The 20718-nt window shown below is 35.2% G+C and overlaps 2 protein-coding genes across 2 annotated transcripts; one reads left to right on the top strand and one right to left on the bottom strand.

Moving 5' to 3' along the window:
• LOC109821552 (uncharacterized mitochondrial protein AtMg00810-like) lies at positions 227 to 664 on the top strand. The gene has a single exon (XM_020387732.1). The coding sequence runs from the start codon at positions 227 to 229 to the stop codon at positions 662 to 664; it is 438 nt and encodes a 145-aa protein (XP_020243321.1).
• LOC109822210 (peroxisomal 2,4-dienoyl-CoA reductase-like) lies at positions 3148 to 9513 on the bottom strand. Its single transcript, XM_020388380.1, has 5 exons — positions 9222 to 9513; positions 5321 to 5480; positions 4874 to 5040; positions 4286 to 4508; positions 3148 to 3597 (listed from the first exon to the last, which is right to left on the bottom strand). The coding sequence occupies exons 1-5, from the start codon at positions 9414 to 9416 to the stop codon at positions 3449 to 3451; spliced, it is 894 nt and encodes a 297-aa protein (XP_020243969.1). The 5' UTR covers positions 9417 to 9513; the 3' UTR covers positions 3148 to 3448.

Genomic DNA, 20718 nt, shown 5'->3' with positions numbered 1-20718 from the left:
TTATGTTGATGATATTCTGTTCACTGGGAGTGACTCTGTTGCCTTAGTATAGACTAAGGAGTATCTAAACCGTCATTTTGTCACTAAGGACATGGGAAAGCCAAAATATTTTCTTGGGATTGAAGTTGCATAGCAAAGGCATGGCCTGTTGTTGTCCCAAAGGAAGTATGTGCTAGATTTACTAGAAGAAGCAGGTCTCTCGGGATGTAAACCTTTAAACACTCCAATGGAGGTAAATATTGATTTGTGGTGTGATGATACCTCTCTACTAGATGATGTTGGACGATACAGGAGACTGGTTGGTAAACTAATCTATTTGACAGTTACCAGACCTGATATTACCTTTGCGGTGGGTGTACTGAGTAGGTTTATGCACAAACCCAGAGAAGTTAATTGGACAGCTGCTTTGAAGATCTTGGCATATATCAAGAGTTGCCCTGGTAAGGGATTGCTATATAAGAAGCATGGGCATACTCACATTTCTATTTTCTCTGATGCTGGCTATACAGGAGATATAGGAGACCGAAAGTCAACCTCAGGATTCTGTACTTTTATTGGAGGTAATCTTGTGACTTGGAGAAGCAAGAAACAAGATGTAGTATCACGGTCTAGTGCAGAGGCCGAATATAGAGCAATGACTCACATTGTTTGTGAGATGGCGTGACTACGAAAGTTTATGACAGAACTTGGTTTTGTTCAACCTGGACCCATACCTATGTATTGTGACAATCAATCTGTCATTTAAATTGCACAGAATCCTGTATTTCATGAGAGGACAAAACATAGTGAAGTTGACTGCAATTTTGTCAGAGATGCTTGGGAGAAGAAGATAGTGTGTCTCATATTCACTCCATCCTCACAACTTGTTGATATTCTTACCAAGGCTACTTCTTCAAAGATGTTTTCTACTATATGTGACAAGCTGAGCATGGTGGAATATATATATATATAGTATCTGAATAAATTAATTAAGTTAGGGTTTTGCTCTCTCAATTATCTCTTTCTACACTTAACACTAAAGTTAATACCAAATCATCTAAATCTTATCTAATAAAACTGAAAATATTATCCTAACCAGATATCTAGCAGAAACATCTAAAAAGGAAAACTCTCAAACTGTAATTTCCTATCAATTAAACTAAAAATCTCCTAAATAAAATCCAAGCTAAATTACCAAATAAAATCAACTCAATCTTAACTTGTCCTGCATGAAATTTCTCTTTGTTAGAGAAAACTTGACCTTGGTTTTATAAAGGGAGAGTATAAAAATTTCTTTAATTGTTGGGTAGTTTTGTTGTATGCACTGCAAAATCTTTAAAATTATTTGCATAATCCGATAATGTGGAGGTGGTGGAGGATTGGAATGACAAACTCTATTATTGAATTGTTATAGATTGAAAGTATATTGAACGACGCTTCAACTTTGACCTAGAATTTTGGGTTTGGTTCAAGTTCGGCATCTAGGTCAACCTTGTGCTCAGTCTTTGGTTCAAGCTCGAGTTCAAGTTCATGCTTTGAATATATCTTCTAATTTTCTTCTTCTAGATCTTGTTTAGATTCGTGCACTAGGTTGGCTGCATGATCTGGTTCTAGTTCCAAATCTGATCCTGATGTCAGCTTCGGTTTTGACTCTGTATTTGACTTGGGTTCATATTGTAGATCCACATCTAATCGGACCTGGGACACTTTTGTCTTGTTCTTTGAAGAAAAATAGTAATGTTTTCTAGTTCTAGTTAGATAACTAGAATATCTCCTTTCAAGGAGAAGCTTCATCAGTGCCCATGAACATAAATATGACTAATGACTATAATAAATGTAAAACCACCAATCCCGAGCTATATCTTTTAACCTTCACTTAGCTTACATATACATATCTTACTTTGACAAATCATGAATTGTAAATAAATCTCCTAAATCTTACATCCACAAAACCATATATTTCTTCATATCCATAAAATCCATAAAGCTAAGACACATTGCCAAAATTTAAAGAATTAATTTTGAGTTGTTGTGATGGAGGAAGTGGAAATTTACTCATGATTATCGTACCGCTAAACTTGCTCTGATGCCAATTGACAGGGAACATATTCTAATTGAATTTAAAATTAAAAAATGTTGCTGGAAAATAGATCAGATAATCGTCAAAAGATGAATGATCAGTCCTAGATGAATAGTAATCTGTGAATATAATCGAGCAAATAGTAACATTCTCTTTAAGAAAAATCTAAGATTAAAAAAGATAAATTAGGATAGTAGATTCACTCACATCATTTAACCTTTGATTAAACAACTTCATACCTTGAGAAATCACTCCAAACTTTTCACATGTTTATCAATCAAACAATGTCTTTTCCTTAAAATATACAACTTATTTAAAATAAACTTAACACTAAAGATAATATCAAATCATCTAAATCTTATCTAATAAAACTGAAAATATTATCTTAACCAAATATCTAATAAAAAAAATCCTAAAAGGTAACTCTCAAAGTGTAAATTCCTATCAACTAAAATAAAATCTCTTAAATTAAATCCAAACTGAATTAGCAAATAAAATCAACTCAATTTTAATTTTTCCTACATCATTAAGTGGATACAAGTTCTTGTCACCAACATTTTACCTATTGATTTTGCTTTGAGATTTGTACTAGCATGTGATGCATATCAAGTTAGCCTTAATGTAAAACACAAATCTTAAAAAACAAGTTGCTCCTATCCACTTAAGTTCATAAGCGCTTCGCTGAAAAAAAATGCTCCATAATTTTCCAACAATATGTCTCATGGCCTCCACTGTAAACATAAAACAAACCTGTAGATGCAACCATAGACTTTATTTTTATTTTTATTTTTATTTTTTTCAATTACCTCAATCGGGCAAATGATTTCAGGGAAAAATATGTCAGAAACTGTACATAAAATGGAGTAAATCAACATCTATCAGCAAACTTACCACAGGCACACAACCAAGGGAATTTCTTGCATCAGTTATGAATGGACGGGGTGGATAACAGCCAGCCTCACCTTAGAATGGAGAAGATTTCTCCAAATACAACCTTGACTTTCGGCTTGCATGTTCGTGCACCCATAATTTAAGTGGGTAAATCCTTTCCTGGAATAATGGTTTTTACATTACAAATAATCCCCCTGTAGAAAGGACAAAGAATCCCCGTGAGGTATTATAGTGACACTTTAATCTCCCTGATCTTCAGTTTCCAGTCAAACAATCATCGTTTTGATGTAATCATTAAATTTTAATACAATAATCATGAATGCAGGACTACACGCAAAAGTCATATTGTATGACCATAATTTTTTCTTGAAAGGAGTTTTTCTTCACTAATGCAATCTATAAGGAGGTTTTCTGTAATTAACCCTATCTAAATGTAAAACAAAACAGGTTGTAACTTCAAATTAGAACGATTCTATTACGGTCGAGAGAATAATAAGATCATAGCTTGCTTGATGGAAGGCCAACCATCCTGGACTTCTTCTCAACTACACGAGACAGTTCTTTGACATCTTCCTTTGGAATGTAACGAGGGCGACTCAGCCAGAAACCTCCATCAACAATCATAGTGCATCCATTAATATATTTTCCTTCACAAAGAGTTTATGGCAAAAAAAAGTATTAAGAGATTGATAATGAATGTTTTAGAATGTGCAATGTGTTTCAAATAATTATTAATATATTTACTTTCACAAAGAATTTAAGGAAAAAAAGTATTATGAGACTGATAATGAACGACCGATAACTTGCAATGTGTTTCAAATAGATTAGTGAAACAAATAGTTATTAAGAATAAAGAAACTTTGGTTTTCACATTCTGGATCACATTCTCAAAAAGCTAAAAGGAAAATGAGAGATAACCTCAAAAACGAAAGACCTTCACCTCAGGGGGAAAAAAAAATAAAAAAAAAGAAGTCTTTTGCACCAATAAGTAGAGATTACATAACATGCTTCATTTCTCCTTGAATTGAAGAGAAAGCGTAACAAATGAAATTTGCATCCACCAGGGACATTTTTGTTTCAAAAGTGATGAATGTTGAAGAAACGTTCGTCTTAAACAAGATAAATGAATGAAAAACAGAACTTTAAAGTTTTCTCAAAACACGGATCAATGGTTAGAAGCAATTTTTTTCCTTTAAGGCCTTATACTACATGGACTAATATATCATTACATAGTAGCAAATGCATATATTAAAAGTAAACTAATCATATATTTTGAAAGCACACAGATAATGATAACGTTTGTAAGATATAGGTGTCAAAAAATACAAACGTTACCTGCATCGGAAGCCAGATAGAGTGCAGCCATAGCAATATCCCATCTCTCTCCTGTTCTATACAGAGGCATGTACTCTTTCGCTTTACTCTTCATCTCCTCTGGAGCCAGTTTTTGAAATCCGGGTGTCCCTTCAATTGGCCCTGGCGCAATTCCATTTACCCTAATATTATAATCGGTTCCCCACTCAAGAGCCAAAGACCTTGTGATGCTATCAACTGCTGCCTGAATAGTTAAAATATGTTAGCCTATTTAGAAACAAGAGCAAATTGCAAGAAACCCCCTTCAATACTTGTTTTTTAAGAAGTCCTGTCATCTAAAAAGTTCAACAAAACCATCCACATCTATGATAAAAATAAGTCTGTTCGTTCTTTAATGGTGAATGGTTCTTCAGATGGATAAGCATATGTCTCCATTCAGAATTCTAGATTAATGATAAAAAGACCGAGCATGAGAACAACTAAACTCTGTTACAAAATAACGGCTTTATTAATGGTCATAGATTATCAGATCCTTTCAGATGAAGGAATTTCTTGTTGTTACCCTAGAAACAACAGAGTCTTTTAGATAACTCAATCATGTGGACATACCTTGGCAGCTGAGACATGAATCTGATACCACGATGCGGTATAATGCAAATTTGCACTTATGTTCAGTACAAATCCGCCTGTAGATAGACCTTTCTCTGGCATCGCTTTCAGATATTTTAAGGCTTCATGGCACATTGTGAATGTGCCAACAGAATCAATCTCAATAACTGGAAAAGTCAATGAAATTATAATTCAAACGCTTCAACATAAGCCAAGGAAACCATGGAACTATAAGTCATTAAATAAAAGGTAAGATTAAATCAACTTCGATATGCTATTATATAGTAACATATGCTGATTGAAGAGGTAAAATATATACCAAAAAACAACTTAAAAGAACAGTTATGGCTTAACCAAGTGCTATTGGATCCAAATATGTTCCTAATGTTATAATGCGCAAGGGAACAACAGTGAAACATTTTCATCATGTAACACAGTAAGTACAACCTGTTCGAAAGCCATTTGGTGATAAATTCTCCGGTGATGCAAGAAAATTTCCTGCAGCCCCATTAACAAGAATATCAAGCTTCCCAAAATGTTTAACAGTTGTTTCCACAACTCTGGCTGCATCTTCTCTTTTCCGGACGTCACCTTCAAGCCCAATAGCCTGTATTATAATGCATAATTATTAAAAATAAATTCTAAAATAATAATAATAAAGTTTAAGTGACAATATCCTTGTAAACTAGATAACCACAAAATAACTTGAAAGAAATGCATCATTCCATAATATAATTATGAATGCACATGGAAGTGGGATGCTATGTAATCCTGACCATGAAAACACCACCTAGGCACAGTAGATAGTAGAAATTCTGAATAGTATTTGGTTCATTATTTAACCCAATTAGACAATGAACCAGAGTTTAGCTTGGCGTTAGGATTAATAAAACTTGAATTGGGCTGCTGTTCCAAACCACGCTCAGGGTTGTAGATGGCTTGAGCTCTGATTGCCCTTCAACTGAATGAATTCATCTGAACCTGTGGCTATATGTATATATCCATATACACATACATAAGGATATATGTATAGTAGGTTCTTAGAATTAATTTAGAGTTCTACCCATGAGAAAACAACACACACATTTAACACTGCATTTTATTTATTTATTTATTTTTAAATTTTCTTATTTTTCATTTTTTTAGTTTTTTTTTCAGAGGCAAGTCTTGTAAGTTGATAAATCAACCAGATTAACCAAAAACAAATAATTTCTTTACTAAACTTGACCCAGTTATTTTGGATTATACTTATACATGCCAGCTCCCTTCCTTCTAAAAAAAAGTACTTATTGCTTTTTTAGAAAGTTAAACACAAATATACTTTTTTCCCACGTGATTTATACTGTTCAACAGAACACATGAAGCTTATGCTTTCTCATTTGAAACTCACACTTTTTGTTACAGTAATAGGATGCCCACCCACAATTATAATTTCTCAAACATCTATACAAATTGAGGTGATACAGTAGACCTATGCAAGCTAGTAATGAATAAATATCAAACAAAGAGCATCCTGTTAATAATATGATCACCTGCAGTAGAATCACATAGATCAATCAACTCATGATTATAAATAGTCAGGTAATGATTCCATATTCCACCAGCATTGTGATCGGGATTGTTATGGGAAAAGGAACTGAAATGTCCTGATTTGTTTATGCACCACTTGGGAATACCCAGTGCCCAAAAAGTTAAATTAGTTGGTCAATTGTGATACCAGGGGAGCTTATTTTGGAAGCATAACAGGTAAATAATGCTGAAATTGATGATACCAATTAAGATCAGTGTCTGAAAATATTTTTTTTAATGAGGCACTCTCCGATGTGTGCTTCAATACAGAGGTAGGAGGGGATTTTGACTAAAACAAAAACCTGTAGGAGTTGTGTTCATCTGCAGCAGGCGATCTCTTCTCTCTTTTATGAGTTATGTTTATTTTCTGGATCGAGTTTTATGTGGGCCCTTGAGCCAAGACAGCGAGAACTCATTTTCTTCAATAATAAAATTAAACTTTAGGCCATGCAAATTCAATATAGCAACACGGCTAGGTAAGATATATATGTAACTTAGTTTATTATAAGTTATGTTTATATTTAGCCAATTTCATTCTCAGTCAATGTCCAAGAACTGATTGCATCTATTTGTAAATTATTATACTGCTTATAATATTTAAAAATTGAAATCAAAATATAATTACCTTTATGAGGCTTAGGCTTCATGCCTTGGGCACAATTGCTTTATAAAAGGATTCAATGCTTCACCTTGCACTTTTGCCTCTTTAAATATTGATCAAGCTATGTATGGATGATTGTTAACATAACGGTGAAACATATCATTGTTATCTCTTCGTATTAGCCAGTAGGACAAGTGTGATTCACTTCGGAAGTTAGAGAACGAATCAATAATTTTAGTCTTCAATATGTATCAGTACATCTTTCATATTATGAAGTGCCTCTTGGACAAGAACTTTGCCCATAGTTACAATGGGAAACCCCTAAAATTAATTCTGACTCTCGACTCTCTTTCCAGTCACATCAGGCATCTAAATGAGTTGAAATAACTCTATCTCCTACTTGTCATTCTTAAATCCAAGTTTAGCATCAGGGAATTCAGTAGCGACATTAAACACGAACCAATAATTTACAGCTGGAGCTTTCAAGAGAAATAAAAGTTTGGATATAGATACACACCCCCAATAGGTACACACCCCCAATAGGTACACGCCTCAACATAGCACAATAGAGTCCGTATCACATAAGTTACTAAAAAACAGCCAAAAAACAACGGATTTCAGTAATGAGTGAGGTATTTCCATCAAGAAAAACATCAAACCTCCTACAGTGAAAATGGATGTTAATAGGTAAATTAAAGTGTAAACCTTCTCATTCACCCAACATTAAGTGTTTAAAAAAGATACCAGCAAACCCAATCAAAGAACTGACTGTTACTAATATACCAGCAAACCCAGAACGCTGTCATACACACTGTAAAACTTTAAGACCAGAAATAACTTTGATGAATACAGGTCATGTCTAATGTTCCAATATTCATTCAAAAGACAATTGAAAGTGCAGTGTACAAAACAAGATCCAAGAGATAAGCTACATGAGGTAACTTGTTACCATAATTAAATTCCTATAGGCGGTAAAATATAAATTATTGATGAAGATGTACAAACATTAAAAATTTATCCACCTAATAAATAACATGAAATAACTTCTCATTTGATACAAAGTGGAAAATGAGACTGGAAATTTAGCACATAAAGAAACAGTCACTGTGTCAGGAACAAAAGTCAGTAAAATATTTATCAAACAGAACTGATTTTTTTACCCAATAGGCTATTCAAGATCTAGAGAAAGTAGAAGTTTCTAATGACTAAGAACCTCATGTCATCCGAGAGCTTAAGAGCTAACAAATTATCTGTATGGATTGGCTGAACCACGTAAAAAACTCTTGGTGTTGTCTTTTTGCTTACTCTCTCTACTTGTGTGCGGTGCTTGTGTACTCCCATAATCCCCAACATTAAAAAGACTAACGTTGTAGAAAATTTAGCAACGACATCAAATTCATTAACTAGATCAAACAATTAGGAAGGCTTTTTCCTGTATTGACTACATAATGACTGAGGTCAACTTGGTTCGATACGAACTAACTATTATTGCTTCCCTAAGATGAGATTTTGTATCAAGATAGTAGTATGAAATTAAGATTATTTCCGATTTGATCTTACGTACTGGGAGTATGTTTCAGCGTCACAAACCATTTTAGTCAATTCGGGACTAAGTGACCCTATCATAGGCTGGCTTTGCACTAACCTAGTCCCATCGAAAACTATAACACAGAACGTCACCTATTTGTCGCGGACCTAGAGATCACCTCACATCCTAAAAGCTAGCGACATTCGAGAAAGGGAACCCAACTCTCTTATAGATCCAGCGACAATAAATTCAGTCAATTTGGAACTAAATGAACCTTAAAAACGCAAACAGAACCGCAAAACACATATATCAATAACAGTTGTAGCTTTTTAAACTAAATTAACAGACAACTCCAAGAACTATTCAAGCAAGCCATAAATTTTAGACACCCAACTGAGAAGAACCCAATAGCTGACCATCAACTCCAACAAAAATTCAATCTAGAAGTCAAAAGACCCAACTCCACTGTAGCACCAAATACGCTGAAATCAATAGGAATTGGAGCATTTTAATCAATCAAGCCGTAAATTTTATATTACCAAACTAACGAAGAACCCGACAGTTGGCCATCAATGACATCAAAATTCAACGTTGAACTCAAATACATAATAATAAAAATTCTGCACTAAAGGTAGTTCACAGAAATTGACCTGAATTCCCTTTGAACGAAGTTCGGAGACGCCGAAATCTAGCACCTGGCGCCGGCGGCCCATGATAGCAACGGAGGCGCCATGTATGCCAAACTGGGCCGAGATCTCGAACCCAATGCCCGACCCGCCACCCGTTATAAGGGCGACCTTCCCTTTGAGTATATCGCCTTTGAACGGAGACTCCGACATTTTCATTTCTCTCTTTTTTTTTTTTCTTTTTTTTTTTTCTTGTTTACTTTTGAAGTTTGAAGGGAGTCTATCAGTATATAAATTTACATCGAGTATAGACCACAGAAATGTCAAAATAGAGTCCATCAAGTTACAGCTTTCTGCATTTATTAGTTCTTTGCCCTTTTCTTGCCAAAATTGGCTTAAATATCTTTTTTTGTTGGGACATGTTTCGTTAGAGGTTGTTTAGTTCATTTCTTAGTAACTTAGCTCTGGGAGATTAATAATAGAAAATAGGTTGCCTGACTAATTTCTATATTTTCAAGCTCATTTCATGACTTTTTGGAATGAAATGAGATTTTTTTAATTTGGGACTCATGACACCTATTATCTTACTAGTGGTTGGGTTCCACATGCACAACATCTTTCTTTTTCCCTCTCTCAACCAAACACAAGAAAGGGAAACTTAACACCTCCACATGGGTATGTCGGGTATTTCAATTTCCTTTTCTCAGTATCTCAGCCAACCAAACAGCCCCTTAACCGAAAGGGTATAAAAGAAATTTTAATAAAACCATTTCATGTTATCTTCCTTGATTATTTAACTTCAAAATATCGTCATTCATTTGCCATTCCATCAGCATATAAGAAAGCATATGTCTATTTCTGTCTAATTTTTGTATCCATAGAAGTATTATTTGTGATAGTAAAAATCTCACATCGCGTGATCTTATCCATTGGAATTAAGAAGGTGATAAGGACTGAGAGAGTTAAACTCCATTTGATTACCATCTAATTAGAGAAGATCTGAATTTGTGTATAACACATGCATCAATTGTATTGTCAAACAACTCCTTTTCAAATGAAAATTGAATAGCATTTATATATTAATGGAATCGCAAATAACGACGGTATCTTAAAATGGGACTTAATTTAAGGAGGGTTCTCTATTTAAAAAAAAAAAATACTCCAAATTAAATAGAAAGAGAGGTGGACAAAATAAAGTTTGAGATGAACTTCATAAGACTATATATCGTTTCGGAAAGTCGGATTAGCTAGGCAACATATTAGACGAGCAAGGTCAGCGTCAAAAGTTTTCTCTGTTAATTAGTTCTTCAAATGCTTAAATCAGTTCTACTGATAAAAAAAAAAGAAAATAAGTAAAGGAACTATATATGAGGGTTTCATTGTCGTCTAAGCCTCTGCCTCTCTGGTGTTAATGGGGGTTGTATGCACGCTTAGTTCTTAGTTATTTAGGGGGGTTAGTCACCTAGAACTTTTTAAGTAGAACTGAGATAATTGGTAAAGTGGGATAATTTTTTGACACTGGGATAATTTAGTAGAATAATAATGGGTAATTCTTAAAGTGTGATAATTTGGTAGGATAATTTGATGGGATAATGATGGATAATATTAAGAAGTTGCATAATTTAGTAGGATAATTTGGTGGGGGTAATGGTGGGTATAAAATACTATTGTTAATAATTATATATTAAAAATAATATAATATTGATAAGCAAATTCTAGTAATAACTATAAAATATAATGCAATAAAGCATCACTATTCATCTCAAATAATAAAATAATTTACAAATAAATAAAAATCTAAATCCCTAGAGTGACTCGACTTCCATCATCCCACATGGCTTCTATCATCCCACATGGTATCTGCCATAGAATTTCTCCAAACTCCTACAGCTGTTCGTTGAGTCTGTAACTCGTCTTCTTTATCGGAGTCATTGTCTGCATCAGCAACATTTCGTGGAGCTTCTAGTGGAGGATCATAAATATCGAAGTTCAAATCTCATAACATCATAAAGAAAGAAAAATAAGCATTTTTCAGCCATTAACCCTTTAGACCAATCTCCACTAGTAGAAAACCACGTATTCTAGACGGAATATTCTAGACGGAATTTTTTCCGTCTAGAATGTATTAAACTAGACGGAAAATTTCCGTCTAGAATATTCCGTCTAGGATAAAATATTCTAGACGGAAATTTCCGTCTAGAATAGTATCCTAGACGGTTATTTTATTTTTATTATTTTTTTTAATTTATAGTTATTCTAGACGGAAATTTCGTCCAGGATACATTCTAGACGGAAATTTCCGTCCATGATACGTGAAAATTTAAAAAAAAAATTTAGGCGTCAAAACCCCAGCCCCCCTTCTTTTCCCCCCAAATCGAAAGAGGAAGGAACCCCCCTTACGGGCTCCTTCGTCCCTCGACCGCTCCGGTCAGACCCCCCTCCACTCCGACCTCCCCTTCGCGAGTCCCCTCCTCCGCCGTCTCCTTCTTCATCTTCAAAGCCATCCACCTCCTCGCCGCCGGCAGCTCCAGCTCCTCCTCCTCCTCCTCCAGAAAAGAGAAGCGCGCCCTCCAATTCTGGCTCCCTCCAATCGAGGGCTCCGCCGCCCTCAGCATCATCCTCGCCTTCGCCTGGCCGGGGCGCCACATCATCAACATCGTCCTCTGGTCCACCTTCGGCTCCACAATGTCAGCAGGCATCCTCCTCCTCTGCTTCGCCATCTTCGTCAAAATCTAGGGTTTGTTGCCGATCAGATCCAAGGGAAAAAGAAGATGGTGAGGGGATTGCTCGGAAAGCTCGCGTCTCGATCTCTCTCCATCGCTGGGAAATGACAGCAGCAGCAGCTCCGTCGCCTCAACATCCACGAGTATCGGGTCCCAAACCTAGGGTTTTTTCTTCTTCTGATTACTGATGCTATCTCGTTTTGATTCGTTAATATCTGATCGATCTGACTGATCTCGTGTTTAACGATCCGTTTTAATTTTGCGACAGGGTTCGGATTTGATGAGTAAGCATGGGATTAATGTCCCAAGGTGAGTTGCCGATCAAAGATGTTTTCCCTGGCGAAAAGGAGGTAATTTCGTCTAAATTTCACATGGAAATGTGTCTGCCTCAGGGTTTTCTTTTGTGATGGTATCAAAGAAATATAAATAGATGTAATAATTCTGGCATAAATGTTACTGAAATGGGAAAAATTGGACCTGGTAGTGAGCCATTGGTGTTTCTTTTCTGAAGCTAGCATTTATTTGTTGGATTTGGTTTCACGAACATTCGCCTGCATCTTTGTTCTGCCAGCTCAAATTTGGTAACTCGTAGATAAATATAATATCGCAACTAACTGCTTATGTGAATGTTCGTTGACGGTTATTTAGCTGTAAAGTTGAATCGATTTCATAATTATTTGTAATAGTTTGATAAATAATAGTTAGACAAGTTAACCCATTGTGAGTTGATTTTAGAAATTATGTCACTCACTTTGAAGAAAGAATCGTCTGAACAGATTATTATCAGGTTCATATTTTCATTGCCAAGCATAGGTGCAAAAATTATTGACCCAAGAGTCCATACGTTGACCCTTTTGTACTCCATCAACATCGTCCTCTTGATACATGTTGCTTGAACTCTGCATCCAATATTTTTCATCTCCAAGCATTCCTCAGGTCTTCATATAGTACTAAAATCTCTTGATACATTTTGCTTGAACTCTGCATTCATCAGGGTTTTTTTTCCCTGCTTGAGGCCTGCCACGCGGCCTCTCGACGGATTGAGAATTGGCCAATAGTTGATCTCTGCTGTGTTTTTTTGCTTGATTTGTTTGTTTTTTATTTGATTTTTGTAACCTAGAGAGCTCTTCGTCGACGATCACGTGACGATGCGGTTTACGATTGAGAATTGCCGCTTGATGAGGATCTCCCTAGAATGGGTCAATTCTATTGCCTCCATTGCGAGTAATTGGAATTTTCTCAATGATTTAGGGTTTCTTTGTTTTTTGTTTGTTTTTGGGGTAAAAATTCTGATATTTGTTTGTTTTTTGTTTCTGCAGTCGATATTTTTCTAGCGAGGCTGTGATGGTAGCGCACAATGAATCCAAGAGACACAGGAAGAGGTAGTTTTTGCTGTTCTTCATTCTGATTGTCATGGGTTTTGTGACTTGTGTGTTGAACTTTGTAGTTAAATCAGTTCGGTCATATAGTTGTGCTGAATAGTTATATATATTCGTTTGGGTTTAGCGAGTTGTCTACTTCTTATGTTAAATGATGAAACAAATGATGGGTCAAGGATTGTTATGTGAATGTGATCTTAGTGAGCAATTGGCCGATTTAGCTTCTGGGATGTGTTAGTTTCTTTGTAATGTAGACATGTCCTTCTTGAATATATTGAATATATTGTTGCTTTTGGATTTGTTATATGCTTTGCTTTTGTATTTAAGATTCAAATATATTGTTGCTTGGTTCAAATTTTGTTCCTTATGTTGTCTTTACTATTTTCAGGTGTCCTTCTTGAATATTGACAATCAGTTTGTTCAACATGTTACTGGAAATATCCTTTCTTCCCTGTCCTGCTTGCTGACGGAATTATGTACGTTTTTAAGATCATCTGTAGTTTTTCTGGTGTCAGATTGCTGGGATTGAATTCATGGAATCTGAATCGTAACTCCTTTATAGGTAAACAAATGGCTTGAATTTATTCATATGCTGTTGATTAGCGTAGACGCATCAATTTCAAGTATTGGTTCTGCGATTAATGAATGATAATCATGTTGTTTTATTATCTATGTTTGCTAGTGCTTCCCTTATCTCATGATTTATTATTTGCATAGGTTTACTCCGAAACAAAGAACTGCCAAAGATGCCAACGGAGATATGTGAGGCATAACATCTTCTTTACACAGGTACCTGTTGATCTTGTTATCGATCACTCAGTTCTGGTGGATGTGGCGAGATCAGCAAATGTTGTTCAGGCAAATTAATAGGAGTCTTAAAAGGAGTTTCCGAATGGGATAAGTCCCAGATTCGAGGGACTTAAACTTAGTATCATATTTGGAGCAAGAGTGTGAGAAGCGGGGAATGCTTGTAAATAATTTATGTATCTTTCTAATTTTTTTTGGTCAATGTATTTTTTGAACCGGATTAAGAATGATTTATGCAAAATTTGGTACATTCGAATATAATGGGATTTGATATTGGAATATAATTAGATTGTGTTGGATATGAATATTTTTTGTTGTTCAATATTGTGTATAGACACTCAAAGTAGATTCTTTAAAAAAAAAAAAAAAAAAAAAAAAAAAAAAAACTATTGTAGCATAACAGCCTAGACGGAAATTTCCGTCTAGGATGCTCAAATTCCGTCTAGGATACTTGTATTTTTGAAAAAAAAATTAAAAAAATTAAAAAACATCCTAGACGGAAATTCCGTCTAGGATGACTATGCTAGACGAAAATTTCCGTCTAGGATACTCATTCTAGACGGAAATTTTTTCCGTCTAGGATGTAGTATTCTAGACAGAAATTCCGTCTAGAATAATCCGTTTAGGATGTATTCTAGACGGTTTTGCATTCCGTCTAGAATAATCCGTCTAGAATGTATTCTAGACGGAATTTCCGTCTAGAATACTTTATTCTAGACGGAAACATACTAGACGCGTATTCTAGACGGAATTCCGTCTAGAATACGCATTCTAGACGGAATTCTAGGTATCCTAGACGGAAAATTCCGTCTAGGATGCCTCATTATCTACTAGTGCTCATCATGATCGCTGAAACCAAATCAGCAAATAAATAAAATGTACACAGGAATCATCCATGGCCGCTAAACAGATGATCGACAGATGAATTATAAATATCCCAATCAATTTACTGAGCCGATTTAATAATAATAGATATCACCATTAACCATTCAACATCTAATCATCAATGTGATCGCAAAGTTGCTTTCTAACTTATAAAAAAACATAAATAGCCCGCATATCTTTAGCACTAACCCACCAACACTATATTCTTAACCTAAACCACTGTTGTGGAGAGAAAACTTAGATCAAATAAATAATAATAAAGTAATTTAACGTCAAAAAGCTATCAATAAAGTAATACATCTTGAAGATAATAATAAAAGATCTAATCATCAAAAAAACAAAGTAAAGACAGAAAAATGAACGGATGATTGACTTCATGGCAGAGAAATTTTCTAGGCGGAGAAACTAACCAAGAGGGAGGGAGGTGACGTTTCACTTTTTTTCCCAATTGTATTCTTTCCAATGTGTGGGATAATTTGAGAGAGAAGAACTTATGGTTATATATATAGGTAGTATAATTTGTGGGATAATTATGACCAATTATCCCAATTCTAATTCTAGTAGAATTCTACTTGACTAACGCACCAAAAAAATAATACAGTTCTAGTTTTACAAAAGTTCTACTTGACTAACACTATAAAAAAATACCACATTTTCTAGTTCTATGTGACTAACACCTTAAAAATTTATCCCATAAATTATCTCAGTTCTAATTTTAAGTTCTAGATGACTAACCCCCCCAGTTGCATCTAGAGACTTTGTCGTGAGCTTGCTATCAGATCACGTAACCATAACTTGTCAATCTGGTCTGATCAAATCTGCTCTAGCTCTGGCTAATCAACGACAAAGCTAAGGATGAACTCTTATTTGAAGAATTTTGTAATACCTCGAAATCACTCGACTTGTATATTTTTCAATATTATGTCTTTTTTGATTTTTTTTCTATCATTACACCTTTCGTTTTCCCTTTTTGTTACAAAAGGAAACAGAAAGGAAAATAACAACATCTGAAAATTTGCAAAAATTGTGTCAACGCCGCAAAGTGAAGTTTACGATGTGCCTAAACTCACCCAATTTTGGGCTTGTGACTAGACCCCAAATATGAAAATGTAATGTGCCCAGTTCCCTACCTCGTCAGTATACAACCTATACACTGTATATTAAAAAAATCCCACATTACTCATCCCATCCCAGATCCGCTAAGGGCCTGTTTGGTTTAATAAAGGCTAGGAATAGGATTAGGAATCCTATTTTATTTATGGATTCCAACCTATATCGTTTAAAATTTATAGACAAGTTTTAGTTTTATGGAATCCCTTTTTTTTGCATTCTATGTTTGTTTCACCCAAAGAAAAAAAGAATCTCACTTTTATAGAAACCCTCCAATTCCTAATATCATGTTTGGTTCAGAATAATTTTTTTTTAGGGATCAACACTATAGCAACGGCTAGCTCACTGATCATCACAAAATCACTGTAGCAACGGCTAGTTCCACTAACCACAAAATTCAAAGGCAAAACACTGTAGCAACGACTATCTCCACCAACCTCAAAATTCAAAGACATAACACTGTAGCAACGGCTTGTTTCAAGGTCATTGTGGCTATAAATTCAACTTGAGGCCTCAAATTAATCCATGCATTCTCATATCTCAGCAATTTATAAATTCCCATTGTTTGCAATTTGCATCCCAGACATCAATATGATATCAGAAGAGTGCTCCCAAAATTATGAAGTTTATTACAACTGCAATCTCCGAACACCGATGAAAGTGTGCAAGAATGGTAAAATAAGGGAAGGTGTTATTGGAGGTGTGCAAAATTCCCAAATAAAGAATGTAATTTTTTCGAATGGGTTGATGAAAGAGGAGACATAAGCAACTAAGGAAGCCAATATTTCAAAGAAAATAAGTACGGAGATAAATATATTTTGCAATCAAAGAGGCTGAAGAAAGAATTGAGACTTGTCGAAAATCAACTACTAGCTTGGAAAATTTCAGCAATTTTATTAGTAGTTTTTTGTATTATTTTAATTATTATAAACTACATGTCATGTACTTGTACTTGCAAAAACTATTGATATTGTAATGAAAACTATTTTTGGAATTGGGTATAAATTCTAATTGATATTGTATAACTCAGTAATAGATCAACTTGTCAAAATTGATTGCCCCACCTATAACTTACATGTTTATTACATATTGCATTCTAAGGATGGATTGCCTCGCCTAGACATTGTCAATTCAATGTAGGCTGTAATCTCATCACCTTTTGCCTCATCTGAATATAATAAACAATATAAGTTACATTGCATTCTCATTAAATGCTAATCATCATCATTGCCAAATATCAACGGCAAGGAGCTACACAAGCTCAAAACAAAACAGCAACAAACCCACAGGCAAGGAAAAACACAAGCTCCCACATAGCAATGGCTAGCTACACAAGCTCAAAAACAAAACAACAACAAACCCAAAGGTAAGAAGCTACACAAGCTCCAAATAACAGCAACAAACCCCACAACGTCATGAGCTACACAAGCTCAAAACAATATAACACATTCCCAAAGGCAAGGAGCTACACAAGCTCAAAACAAAACCCCATATAAGCTAAAGGCAATGAGCTACACAAGCTCAAAACAAAACAGCAACAAACCCAAAGAGATTGAGGAGCTACACAAGCTCCAAATAACAGCCACAAACCCAAAGGCAAGGAGCTACACAAGCTCCAAACAAAACAGCAACAAACCCAAGAGCAAGGACCTACACAAGCTCAAAACAAAACCTCATATAACCCAAAGGCAAGGAGCTACACAAGCTCAAAACAAAACCCCATATAACTCAAGATCTTGGAGCTACACAAGCTCCAAATAACAGCCACAAACCCAAAGAGCAAGGAGCTACACAAGCTCCAAACAAAACAACAGCAAACCCAAGAGCAAGGAGCTACACAAGCTCAAAACAAAACCTCATATAACCCAAAGGTAAGGAGCTACACAAGCTCAAAACAAAATAGCAACAAACCCAAGATCTTAGAGCTACACAAGCTCCAAATAACAGCCACAAACCCAAAGGGAAAGGAGCTACACAAGCTCCAAATAACAACCAATAACCCACAGCAACCACGTGTGACTTTGGAGCAATAAACCCAAAGTCATAGCCAGCAGGAGGTCCACTGCTTTGAGCTTCAAAACCGATAGCAGTTAACCCAAGCATCAGAGCATCATAACCATTGGAACTGAGCAAAACATGTTGAAAACTGACAACATTAAACCCAGACAACAGGGCAACATAGCCAAAGTAACTGAGCAACAGAATGTAAAAGTCGACATCAGTAAACCCAAGCAACAAACTCATTTACCTGATATCAAAAGCAAAGGCAAAATTCAAAGAACTCATTGATCATTCCACGACCATACTTACTTGCATTAAAAGTTAAAATGTACCAATTCATCAATTACATCACGGCATAGATGTTCTTCATAATAATAATATATATTGCAATATTAATAGTTTGCAATTAACACAACAATATCCATCAAAATATAATTGAAATCTATTATTATGAAGAACCTCCTAACTTCCCGTTCATTGTCATATAAATGGTCTAAAACCCTATCAAGGAACTCCTCAGAATATTCAGACTTATGTTCCTTTAACGCTGCAGCCAACTGCTCAGTCCAGTGAATAATGTGTTGATTACTTATTGACTGAGACATTGACTCAACAAAGGCACATAGCATTTCCTCTTCGCGATTAGATTTTCTGGTTTTCTTGTTAGATGATGAAGTCATGTTGTCTTTACTCTTAGTCTTATATCTAGTGGGTTGTGGTTGGTTAACAACACCAGAATGTGCTTGGTTGCAAGCATCAGAATGTGGTTCAGTTTCACTCTCCTCTAGAATCTCGTAATTATCGTCGGGAATAGGTATGGATCTACTAGACCCAATGTTAGCGTACACGGGCCTAACAAATTCACCCTTGGCTTGATCATCACCCATGATAACTTGTAAATTTTTAAAGTAAGAAGGAGTTTGTTTATGTACGCTTTGTACTTAGAATTGGATTTGTCCTGCAATAACAAATACTTACAAGTGGTGAATCAAATGTATTAAATTGTTAAGATGTATGTATTTAATTTACCTTAAAGTAAGAAAAAATAATTTGAGTTGTTTGCAATCTCCACGGGAACTTCTTTTGGGGCTTGCTTCATGTACCGATCATGTAACCCATTCATTGCTTGCAGGAGTTTATTAAAATACCTGCTAACTGTTTCCCCTGATCTTATGAACTCAGTTCTTATTATTTTTTTTTTAGTTTTATGACCCACAATACTTAGGAATATAGCAAGCTGTTCTTCAACTTGAACGTGTCTTGTATCCTTTAATAAATCGTTTGCTTTTATTACTTCAACAAGTTTAAAAAAGGCCATCGGTCTTATTCTAATATAAGATCGGCAGCTATCACTATAGTCCTCCAATACACGTCTGAAGTGAGCCTCTCTACAATATATTTTTTTGATATTTTCTTGCTTCGTACAAGTTAAAATTGTCCTGCGCTTAGCATGCATTCTCAAAATACATGTTACCAAAGTGACCACGGCAGAAACAGCTGTATTAGCACACATCCTCTTCAATTCTTCTTCATCTTCCATGTCCATCTACATCCGTTTTAAAATTAGCATACATTTACAACTTATCTTGTCTACATATTTCAGTTTAAAACTAATTAGATAATTGATACAAATATTTATTTCTTGTAAGGTAAGAAATCTAATTATACTGAATTTTATTTTAACGAGTGTTGTATTCGATTTTACATAATTATCAATAACAACACATTCTACTACCCAGTTCCTTTCATGTAATGAATTTAACCCTATTCTTTGGTAAACATGACCCTATTCTTTTTCATGCATTCACATTCTTTTGTAATAAACACAATTATCAAGAACAATACATTCACACAAATATCATGCATTCTATTTCACACAACTAACTGAAATTTAGTAAACATAACCCTATTCCACACAACTAACTGAAATTTAGTAAACATAACCCTATTCTTTGTTAAAATTCCCAAATAATGAATTATCATGAACAAAAAACTGAAATTTAGTAAACATAACCCTATTCTTTGTTAAAATTCCCAAATAATGAATTATCATGAACAAAAAAGAGGGGGAAAATTGTATACCTTGAGCTGCAGAGGGGAAAAATATCGACGTCCAAGCAACAAACCCACCAAAGCCGAGATCAACACCATAGCCAACAAACCTACCCGAACCAGAACAAGTTCGAGAAGGGATCACCAACAACCAAAGCCAAGGAACACACCACCAAGAAGTTGGAAAACAAATCAAAGAAATCATGGCTCAACAAGAGGTGAGATCAGATTTGAGGGAGAAGCCGATTCGACATATAAATCTGCAAAAAAATCATGGCCCAACCAGATCTAGGGTTTCAAGTTCCAGCCACGACCACGTACAAGCCACAACGAGCGGCAGGAGAAGAGAAGTGAAGAAGAGGTGCGATGAAGAGAGCGCTGAGGCAGGAGAAGAACAACTGGGAAACCACGGATCAACAGATATAGGGTTTCGTAGATTAGGAATCGGAATAAGAAAGAGGAGAGGTGTCAGAAGTTTGGCCTAATTCCTCTCAAATGGACCGGAATTGGGAATCCTGAAATATACACTGTTTGAGTCACTTTATAGATTACCTATTCCATAAA

This window comes from Asparagus officinalis, chromosome 8, assembly GCF_001876935.1.
Source record: "Asparagus officinalis chromosome 8, Aspof.V1, whole genome shotgun sequence".
NCBI lineage: Eukaryota > Viridiplantae > Streptophyta > Magnoliopsida > Asparagales > Asparagaceae > Asparagus > Asparagus officinalis.
The sequence above is the reverse complement of the archived record's forward strand: the minus strand, read 5'-3'. Positions and strand labels throughout refer to the sequence as shown.